General features: G+C 42.6%; 1 protein-coding gene across 2 annotated transcripts in view; it reads left to right on the top strand.

The window, feature by feature from the left end:
- Positions 1-11,429, top strand: part of vps8 (VPS8 subunit of CORVET complex) — an 81,609-nt gene that overhangs the window by 49,517 nt on the left and 20,663 nt on the right. For both annotated transcript variants that reach the window (XM_023430538.2, XM_087169684.1), the window contains exons 22-36: positions 230-319; positions 636-687; positions 786-828; positions 1,529-1,601; positions 2,113-2,232; positions 3,272-3,343; positions 3,743-3,862; positions 4,674-4,730; positions 4,834-4,916; positions 5,688-5,772; positions 5,943-6,041; positions 6,435-6,524; positions 8,022-8,068; positions 8,195-8,339; positions 8,720-8,809. In XM_023430538.2, the coding sequence (XP_023286306.1) occupies positions 230-319; positions 636-687; positions 786-828; positions 1,529-1,601; positions 2,113-2,232; positions 3,272-3,343; positions 3,743-3,862; positions 4,674-4,730; positions 4,834-4,916; positions 5,688-5,772; positions 5,943-6,041; positions 6,435-6,524; positions 8,022-8,068; positions 8,195-8,339; positions 8,720-8,809 (1,266 nt within the window). The remainder of the gene's footprint in view (positions 1-229; positions 320-635; positions 688-785; positions 829-1,528; positions 1,602-2,112; positions 2,233-3,271; positions 3,344-3,742; positions 3,863-4,673; positions 4,731-4,833; positions 4,917-5,687; positions 5,773-5,942; positions 6,042-6,434; positions 6,525-8,021; positions 8,069-8,194; positions 8,340-8,719; positions 8,810-11,429) is intronic.

Below are 11,429 nucleotides of genomic sequence, written 5' to 3' on the forward strand. Positions count from 1 at the left end.
GTGTGTGTGTGTGTGTGTGTGCGTGTGCGTGTGCGTGTGCGTGCGTGCGTGCGTGCGTGCGTGCGTGCGTGCGTGCGTGAGACAGTAAGGACAGTGTGATAGGTAAATAATGGCATTGCAACAATCAGCCAAAATGAATAAAGACACCTTAGAAAACATCCATTAGTTTCTACAGTTCCTATATATATCATTTTAACTATAGGTCCTGTTTGTGTGTGTGTGTTTGAAGGTTGTTCAAGTGTGTTGGGAGAACCAACTCTATGATGCAATGATCTACGTTTTCAACAGCGGCATGAATGATTACATCACACCTATGGAGGTAAGTCCTCCACCTGAAGGTTGTGTCATCACTGTCATATTTCTACATCAACAACATTCATTATAATTTATAGACTTATAATGTAGACTGATCAACAGTGCTAATGTCTTATGAACATAATACGAGTCTTTACAAAAAAGTGATGGAAAACAAGGTCAGGTGATGGAGCAGGTGACAGCAGACAGATACACAATCTGTTTTCAATCATGTTTTTTTTAATTATATAAACATTTTTTGTTAATAAATGCTTTTACTAGGAACTGTACATCAATAATTGATTACATACCTCTCTATGTACTTAATATTTATATTTCAGAAACTCTTTGCAGTCATTGGACCACCTCTTAGGGAGGGGAGGAGCCTAACAGGTAAGGCTGAAAAACACCCCCCCAGAGCACCACTTGTTCTAAGTATCTGAATGAAAAGGAAATGTAAGTTTTTGACTGATGTTTTTCTTCTTGGACAGATGAGGAAGTGGTGATGGGAAACAAACTTCTGGTGTACATTAGGTAAGTTCATCCAGTTTATTCCATTGTCCATTTGTCTGTGCAGCTGTGGTTTGTTTCCGTATGTAGCTGCTACGACATGTTCACTGTCAAACAGGCAACATTCATGTGATTGTAAGGAGTTCCATGGGTACTATAAAATAAAATACTCAGCTGAGTCAGATGTCACTTGCTGTCTGTTGGGTGGGTTGTGTAAAGTTGAGATACAGAGTTGGCTGCAAATGTTAGGGGTGGCAGGATGGAGAGAGAGACAGTAGAGAGAGAAAGAAACAACTTAGTGATACATGAAAACTGTGAAAAGAAATGCCCACAAGAGGTTAAATACCTGGGTCTCCACACCAGAAAGTTGGACCAGTCTCAGCCTGGTCAGATGCGTACATGAACTGATGAAGCCTCTTGGATGAGAGGTGAAACGTCTTCCCAGACAATAATCAAGTCCAGTTGTTTTTTCGATTTAAAACTCCTTTAGGATACTATGACCTGGACAAATGAGAATATGCACAGGCTGTGAAAAGAAATACATGTCAGTGTTTAGTAAAAAAAAACATGTCTCATTTCAACCCTTCAATTGAGTTTTTACACTTTGACAGGCCGATGATTCTTAACGATAATGTCACTCACAACTGCTTGTAGAATACCGTATCCTTAATGTGTGTGTGTGTATGTGTGTGTGTCTATGTATGTATGTATGCTGTGTACATAGCTGCTGTCTTGCAGGAAGAGCGTATCCACTGGGAGACATCCCCGAAGACCTTGTGGTTCAAGTCAAGAACCAGGTATGTGGATGCTGTATATCTGCCGAACATCAAAGGATGGGTTGTGTGTTTCCTGTACTCATATAATTGCAAAGGTTTGCAGGTTCCAAAGTCATTCCATTTTACTGGTTCAGTTTTTTGCAGAATCTATAGAGTTTGGATTAGTTGTAATAGTTAAAGCTGAGAAACTTGATTGTGTCAGGGGTCAGTGTGGAAGTGGGACAGGATTTAGTCTTTCTATTCTCTCTCTCTTGGCCTTAATGGAGTGGGGAGAAATGGAAAATTGTAGTCACTGTAAAATAACCAGTCCACTAGGGATGTCACGAGAACCAATACTAAACAACCAGAAGCCAGTATGTAAACGGTGTTACAGGAGGAAACAGCTCAGCAGCTCAGAAACGGACATCAGATCTGTACACAGAGTTCAGGCTGAGTGAGTTTCAGTTGTTGACTTTATATTGGCAACATGAGATGAACATGTTGACGAACGTGTGTGTGTGTGTGTGTGTGTGTGTGTGTGTGTGTGTTTCAGGTATTTGAGTTCCTGATTCGTCTCCATTCAGCTGAGTCATCAGAGGAGGAGGAGGTTTTCCCATTCATTCGTACACTCCTCCACTTTGACACCCGGGAGTTCCTCAATGTCCTTGCAATGGTGAGATATCTTAACATAATTTGAACCTGTTGTCATACAGGTAAATATGTGTTTACCATGGTGAAAGACTGAATGACTGTATCTTGAATAGTATATTACAGTAGACCATTCATCTGGTTAACACCACCCACATCTCCTGTAGAAGGGCCAGTTCACTTGCTTTTAATTTGTCAGGCAAATAAATGGCCGGTCACAGCAGGCTGCATGAGTCTTTTTCTGACAGTCATCATAAATCATCATACATAGTTCCTTCTTAGGTGGGCTCTCCACCTATTGGGAACAATGGGAACAATGGTGTCCAGCCCCAAGTGGCAATTCCCCAAACCAGGGATGCCAGGGTAAAGTAGTAGTCCCAGGTGTCCAGAAGTCTCTTATCTATCCTCAACCTCAGTCTCCTATCCATCCACAACTTGGGCCTTGCTACAACTGCTACTCCAACACAATTGTTCTCAGGGCCCTTCAGACCATTTTTAAAAACTTTAGTCCCTCCAGGTTCCATTTTATAACATTCTTACTTCAGCAAAGGCTGGTTCACTTGTTCATTGGATATATAAGTTCAACATTCAGTATATTTATAATGCATAGTATATTTTAGCAGAAATTTACTACAACAATTAACACCGCCATCTTTGTTCAGTAGAGCCCAGCTGAGCTGATAGTGGCACTGCTGAGGAAAGGTGAATGGAGGCCATGTTTCTTTCTGCTCTGCTTTTTTTCTAGCTTCAAATTCAAGTGTTTATTTCAAGTTTACTTTGCACATTTGCATACAGGGGTTTCTTGTTACATTTGACCATCCTTGCATCACAGGAGGCTTGTGTCTCATGGCAATATAACATTGTTCCTCATCACTTCCTGTCATGGCCACCTACAACAATATACAGATGTTTAGTTTAGGCAGAGTCAGTATTTTTATAATGACAATGTGTTTCATGCATATTGAACTGAACTGCTCTCAGCCTCTGTTTTCTTCTCCTTTGAAAGGTGAGCTCTGATTCCATAGTTTTCTGTTGTTTAAGATTTGATTCTTACTTCATTTTAGACATTTGAAGACTTTAAGAATGACAAGCAGGCCCTTGAGTACCAGCAGAGGATAGTGGACATCTTACTTCAGGTAAAATAATTCATCATGCTGCTGTATTTGTTTATGTGGTGATAGTAAAGATCACATGGAGCATGAAGAGGGGTGAAATCCAGTCCTTTTCAAACAAAGTGATCACATTTCTTGTTTGTTTCTGCTTTCCACTGTAAATCAGTCAAACTGGTACTAAACACAGTGACGTGTTCACCCTCTATAGTTGGAGTATAACAAATTATTTTTCGTATAGTATACAGTATCTCTGTGTTCAAACCCAACAACACACTCACAGTATTTAGCTCACCTGGACGGCTGCATGTCAGAAGGGGGCCAGCGTCATTTTATGCTATTAATATCGTCAACTACTATGACAGCTGTTATTGTCTGTGTCTTTTTATTTGCCTTGATCATTAATATCTCTCTCTGGTTACTTAGGTGATGGTGGACAACCCAGACTTTACTCCGTCCCAGGTGGGCGGGCTCTTCACCTTTTTGGCTCGACAGTTGGCCAAGCCAGACAACACGCTTTTTGTGAACAGGAAGCTCTTTGATCAGGTAACCAATCAGATCTCCTGAGTTCATCAGATGATCATCAGCTGATCTGTAGATGATCATCAGCTGATCTGCTGTTGATCTTCCTAGTGTGTTGGCAGATTTACTGAGAAGCAAATTTTAAACTGTTTTACAAGGATAGTCTCTCTCCTTTGTCCTTGTCATGACCCTCCTCCAGTGTGTCATGAAAAGGACAAAGTCCTTATCCCATCCCCTCCCCACAGGAGTGCCCCAAAGATCAGTACTGGGACCCCTCCTCTTTAGAGTATACACAACTTCTTAGGTCCAGTTATCTGCTCACATGGCTTCCCTGCTCACATGGCTTCCCTGCTATGCAGACAACACCCAACTATGCCTGTTCCCACCGGACAATGGATGATGATGGTCTCTGTGTGCATCTGTGCCTGTCTCTCTGACATATCCACATGGATGAAGGACCGCCACCTTCTACTAAACCTCTCTAAGACTGAATTCCTAGTAATCCAGCCAATCAGTCTCTTCATCATGATATCAAGATCAAAATCACTTATTCATCTCTTACCCCAACCAAGGTCACAAGCCACCTGGGTGTCATGTTTGATTACCAGCTATCCTTCTCTTGTGCCGCTTAGCTCTATACAACATAGGCCTCAGGCCTCACCTGATTCAATTTTATTAAATTGATATTGTTTAATATGGCAATTAATTGTATTTATACCATACACAGTACCTGTCAAAAGTTTGGACACATGACTTATTGCCGTTATTGTTCTGTTACATCACTTTAGAGCAGAACCTCCAGCACCAGTAACCTCCATCTTCACTGTCTCTGCAGGTTCTGGAGTTCCTGTGCTGCCCAGACGACGACTCTCGACACACTGAGAGGCAGCAGGTTGGTTAACACACCAGTTTCACACACACTGTGCCCACAGTCTGTGCTGTGCTAGATGACTTCATCCTCTCATGTGACTGGTCTTACTGTAACTGGCTTGTAGGTCCTGCTGGAGCTGCTACAGGTCGGGGGTGCGGTCCAGTTTAATGAAGGCAGGCTGTTGGCTTTGGCAGAGAAGGCCAAGTTGTGAGTATCTGACTGTTCTGGCTTGAGGAAAAAATGGTGCTTATTCCTTTTTTCTGTAATATGTCCCTCATTGCTTACCATTGCTTACCACATTTTTGTTTTTCCTTGACACCTTTTTGGAGAGCATATTGTGGATTCGGGTAGTCAAAGCATCTACATCCATCCTTTTTTAGAATCACTTATAGAAGCATCATCTTTTTACTCTGTTCACATACTGTCTATATAAAGCGGTGGTGCTCAATAAATCCATCATTCATTTTCTATGGTGTGTTGAAGGAGCAATGTGTCTGTCTAGTAAAGGAAGGGGACTTTTTAACAAGGGCAGAACACTGACCAAAGATTGGAACAAAAGACTGGAACCAAAGACTGAGACCAAAGACTGGAACCAAAGACGGGAACTCTGTAAATTCCACAGCTGGTCTCTTCCTGAGTCTGTCTGCTGCTTTATTTTTTTGGGTTCTGAGCAGGTAGAGTTCAGTAGGTTTATCAGAGATGAAAACAGCTGGAAACAGGGTTAGCTTGGAAACAAATGTTGAGACTGAACCAAACAGTTACTTTGACATAAAACCAAAAAAAAAACTTAAAAGAGGCTAAAGGCTCAGCAGTGAGGTGCAGAGATAATTCCCTGTGAGCAATACACATTTAATGTTATTTGATCCATAATTCATATAAATATTTATTTTTTCTGTGGAACACCAGGGATAACAGTGGATATAAGTTACACTAAGTTACTGTCGTTAATAACATACCCCCCTTCTTTTTCACCTCCAGCTACCAGATCTGTGAATGTTTGTATGAGAAGCAACATTTGTATGACAGGATCGTTGACTGCTACCTGAGAGACCCACTGAGAAAGGTAACACACATTTCATTAAGCTAACATGCGTCTGGTGAACATGTGGATATGTGTTCAGTTTACATGTATGATGATGGTGTGGGCGTGTGTGTGTGTGTGTGTGTGTGTGTGTGTGTGTGTGTGTGTGTGTGTGTGTGTGTGTGTGTGTGTGTGTGTGTGTGTGTATGTAGGTGGAGATCTTCAGCTACATCCACAACCTGCTGTCCATGCCCGGTTACAGTCCTGAGGAGCAACAAACAGTCAAGGACAAAGTACTACAGCATGTTCAGGTCAGAACACACACACATACAAACCTTTTCTCAATCAGGTTCTGGTGCTGATCCATACTGGGCCACAGTCTGGGAGGAAAGAGGTCTTTCTCTCCACACATCTCCAGGCTACTCATGGGGGATCCCGAGGCAGTTCCAGGTTAGATGGGATGTGTAATCAAGTATGTCCAGGAAGCTTCTGGATACTACGGGGGATATTTTCTTTCATCATTTCTGTGAACCAGCCTTTTAACATCAGGAAAACCTGAACTCCCTGCAGAAAGGGAGACATGACTTGATTTTAATCTAGAAGTTTTTTACAAATAACAGGACACAGCTGAAGGAAGATGTTGTCCGAGTAACAACATGTCTGTCACTGCCTTTGCATTAACATACTCCAACATATGTGCACAGGAGCTGGTGACCCTTGACCCCAGCAGGTCAGCTGACATGGTGGTGTTTCACTTCACTGAAGAGGTGCAGCAAATCATCTCTGAGCTTAAGGTAATGATGTTATTAATTATTTGGGTGGCTGTGGCTCAGGAGGTAAAGCGGGTCGTCCACTTATTAGAAGGTCGGTGGTTCGATCCATGGCTCTCCAGGCCGCATGTCGAAGTATCCTTGGGCAAGATACTGAATCCCACATTGCCCCTGATGGCTGTTCCATCAGTGTATGAATGTGATGTATGAATGTGAATGAATGGGTGAATGTGGCAAGTACTATAAAACACTTTGAGTGGTCAGGAAGACTAGAAAAGCGCTGTATAAGTGCAAGTCCATTTACGCTTAAATATCTTTAGCTGGTGGCATTAGTCCTGACAGTTACTAACACTCACTGACAAGCATCTGCATCAACAATGCTGAAGGCCATTTTCACTTTCACTTTTACTGGTGACTGTCACAGATTCTTTACCCAGGAAAACACAGGAGAGAAAGCTGTTCAGTGGAAAATATATAAGATGTGACTTGCTTGATGGTGTCTGAGGAAGAGTGTAGGTAAAGGTATTAAAACCTGAGTCACTGCTGTCCAATCAGTATCTGCATTTACAGAAATTGAGTGGGTTGGATTTCACAGCTCCTGTTCACCTCTTTTCTTTAAACAGCTGTTTTCTACTGACTACCAGTACTGCAGCGCAATTCAGAATAAGGGGAAAAAGCTTCAGCTGTGTATTTAATATAAATATTTTTTAAACCCACAGCACAGAGGAAAAACAGTCTGGCTAGTTCAAAAGAGAACTTGTCCAGCTAACCACACATGTGAACCCTCACAGTGCTGCAGCTGCAGGTGGGATGACAAAAAGGAAAGTTTAATTTGTCCCTGATGTTCATCCTTAAAGATGACTGCAACAGTTTAGCTCTGCGCCACTTAATCACTGCTCCAGTTTAGCACTGCACCAGTCTAGCACTGCGTTCTGTAACATTGTTGGACAGACAATGTCCAGTTTAACAAAAACATGTTGTTGCCAAAGCAGTTTACAGATGATTAAAATTTTGTTATCCTCTGGGGTTAACTTCTGGAGGCTTGGGTATCTTCTGGGGTTAACATCTGGAAGTTCAATGTCTTCTGGGGTTAACATCTAGTAGTTTGGTGTCTTCTGGGGTTAACATCTGGAGGTTTGGTGTCTTCTGGGGTTAACATCTAGTAATTTGGTGTCTTCTGGGGTTAACATCTAGAGGTTTGGTGTCTTCTGGGGTTAACATCTGGAGGTTTGGTATCTTCTTGGTTATTTCTATGTTGTGGATGTCTCTTACTGGAGAGAACTTGTGGAACAGTGGAGGAGGAAGTGCATCTCTGTCTCCTCCCATGTCGAGCTGTGACCACCTCTGGGCAGCCGTGTTTATCTGTACCTTCCTGTTTCTACTGCTTGTTGGTCACTGAGGCTGTGTTTGGTCAGGATCCGTCTCTGCTTCGTATCTCTGATAGAGTGGAGATACTCAAACAATTCATATTCTCTGTTTAGGGTCAGATAACAATGTAGTCTACTGTCCCTGTGTTTTTAGGATGACCAGCTGCTTTTCCACTTCCTCAGCTGTCTCCTGGAGCCTCGGTATGTTCTTCATATGATTCTAGTATTAACTCTGCTACCTCAAACCTGCAGTTTGCCTGAATTTACATCCAGTCCTCCTTGGTCATATCTATCTACTATTCCTCACCTCCCTTTTCTGTCTCTCAGGGAAGGCCATCATTCAGGGACCGTCCTGCCTCTGGAACGTGACCTCCACAAGCTTCTGCTGGACTTACTGTGCCGCTTTGCACCCCAGCAGCTGCTGAGCTTCCTCCAGACCTCCCAGTACTACAGACTAGAGGAGGCCATACAAGTACTGTGTGCTTTACTTTGTTATGCTGTGTTCACGTGCAATGTGTGTGTTTGTGTACAGGAGTTAAATAACTGTAGAATTCATGTCACAGGAAGAGCAGGGGTCACTGTCACAAAGCTGCTATGATTTTATAATGCAGCAGCGGATGTCTGTCTACTTACCTACCTACTATCCTACTACCATCAGGCTCCGCCTCTAATCAGCCAGAGTCCAAGTCCAAGAAATTCCATCAAGGTGTTCGTGAGCTATCACAGTCACAAGAATCAGACAGACAGACACAAACAGACACAGACGAATGGATGGATGTACAGAGTTATACCTGCACAGTTTACCTGAACAGTTTACCTGCAGTTGTGAAACAAATGTTTGTCTCTTTGCAGACGACAGAGAAGTACCACCACAGTGAGGCCACAGCCTATCTGCTGGAGAAGAAGGGGGATGTTCATGGAGCTTTCTCTGTCCTGTTGGAGGTAGACACACCACACATACTACACACGCTACACACAACACAACTCATCATTCATAACTCACCAGTTTGATACAGTGCCTTGCAAAAGTATTCACCCTCCTTGGCATTTTACCTGTTTTGTTGCCTTACAACCAGGAATTCAATTGGATTTTGGGGGGTTCATATCATTTGATTTACACAACATGCCCACCAGTGGGCACAAGATACAGAACATTTTAGAGTGGTGTGACAGATGGTATCAAAGGCTGCGCTCAGGTCGAGGAGGATGAGGATGGTGAGGAGTCCAGAATCAGCTGCCATCAGGAGGTCGTTGGTGATTTTGATGAGTGCTGTTTCTGTGCTGTGGAGTGGACGGAAACTGGACTGGAACTGTTCATACAGGTTATTGTGGGATAGGTGAGAATGGAGTTGGGAAGCAACTGTTTTTTCGAGGATTTTGGAGATGAAGGGTAGATTGGAGATAGGACGGAAGTTGTTGAAGTTGGAGGGGTCGGCGCCAGGTTTTTTCAGAATTGGAATAATGGCAGCAGTTTTGAGAGATGTAGGGACAGTTCCATTGGTGAGAGAGGAGTGGATGATGGCAGAAATGAGGGGGACCAGAGAGGGAAGGCAGGCTTTAACAAGTTGTGTGGGGAGGGGGTCCAGTTGACAAGTGGATGGCTTGGATTTCTGAATGAGTTCTTTGATTTCTGAGAGAGTGGGGAGCAGGAAGGATGAGAATGAGTGTGTGGATGGATGAAAGTTGGCTGAGATGCTGAGGTGAGGATTTGGACCTAGGTGCTGGTGGATATATAATAGGTGAAAGGTTCTAATCCAAGAGAACTGCCAACTGTTATTCAAATATTTATTGATGCTTACTACTCAGGAAACAATAAAGGTCTCATAAGCAAGCTATACTATGGCATCACATCACTGAACAAGGATACTACAGACTAAAACAATGATGGGAAAAAGAGCTGGACATTGAAATAACTGGACTTGTAGCTACGTGCTTGGGAAATACAGTCATTCCCCATCAACTCCCAAACCTGGAGAGACTTCTGTTGGAAAAACTTAGCTTTTTTATCACTCCCAAACAGTCCGATAGGTACATAGCTATCCTTGTTGTTGACCACACTCATGTCTTCTGGTCTTGTCCTTCTATCCAGTCTTTTTTGAAGATGTAGCAACAATTATCTCAAAAACCCTGGGTTTTAATATCAATATAACATTCACGTCCCTCTATCTCGGACACATTCCTGATGGACTAAGCAAAGATGATACCTATCTCTTAAAGATCATGCTGGCTTCAGAAGAGCTGTCCTACTCTTTATCAATATTGTCATACATCTGCATCTTCTAGAACAGATGACCATATGACTCCAAAAAGAATTGGGAGTAGAATGATGGAAAAAATTGTGTGTTTCATTAGCCAATGGGACAGATTCTTTATAAGTATTGTATGTAACTCGATACTTCTGTTTAAATAACATGAGTAAGTCTCCTGGGGTATTTCTCTAGAATCTTAGCACATCTAGCCACTGGGATTTTTATCCATTCTTCAAGGCAAAACTACTCCAGCCCCTTCAAGTTGGATGGGTTCTGCTGGTATACAGCAATCTTTAAATCATATGCTTAGGATAATTGTCCTGCTGGAAGGTGAGCCTCTGTCCCAGTCTCAAATATCCAGAAAACTGAAACAGGTTTTCCTCAAGAATTTCCCTGTATTTAGCACCATCCAACAGTCCTTCAATTCTGACCAGTCTCCCAGTCCCTGCCGATGTATAACCCACCATGCTTCACTGTGGGGATGGTGTTCTTGGGGTGATGAGAGATGTTGAAGTTGCGCAAGACATAGCGTTTTCTCTGATGGCCAAAAAGTTCAGTTTTAGTCTCATCTGACCAGAGTACCTTTTTACATACGCTTGGGGAGTCTCCCATATGCCTTTTGGTGAACTCCAAATGTGTTTTCTCATTATTTTCTTTAAGCAATGTTTTTTTTCTGGCCACTTTTCCATAAAGCCCAGCTCTGTTGCTTAATGCGGTCCTATGGACAGATACTTTAGGGTGAGTTTTAGTTTCTTTGTAGGCTCTTTGATTAATGTTCTCCTTGCCTGGTCCCTGAGTTTTGATGGGCGACCCTTTCTTGGCAGGTTTGTTGTGGTGGCATATTCTTTCCATTTTTAAATAATGGATTTAATGGTGCTCCGTGGAATGGTAAATGTTTGGGATTTTTTTTATAACCCAACTCTAATCCGTACTTCTCCACAACTTTGTCCCTGGCCTGTTTAGAGAGCTCCTTGGTCTTCATGGTGCTGCTTTCTTACAGTAGTGGTGTTTCAGACTCTGGGGCCTTTCAGAACAGGTGTATATACTGAGATGATGTCACTGATCATTAAGATTGCACACAGCTGGACTTTATTTAACTAATTATGTGGAAAGGTAGTTAGTGCCACGGGTGCTCAGCTCCGAGGCATCTATTAATATTCTGTTTCGGGTTTATTATTCTTCCGCCAAATTTCGGCGCGTAACTCGTCCCGCAGCTTTGAGAAAACCCCGGTAATATATACATCAAAACGTGTGTCTTGATCCCGAAAGGGGTGCTATGACTTTTGGTGTTAAAATTCCAATTTTTCCCAAAG

Source organism: Seriola lalandi, unplaced genomic scaffold (genome assembly GCF_002814215.2).
Source record: "Seriola lalandi dorsalis isolate HSWRI2012SDOR001 ecotype SW California unplaced genomic scaffold, Sedor1 jcf7180002054907, whole genome shotgun sequence".
Taxonomy (NCBI): Eukaryota; Metazoa; Chordata; class Actinopteri; order Carangiformes; family Carangidae; genus Seriola; species Seriola lalandi.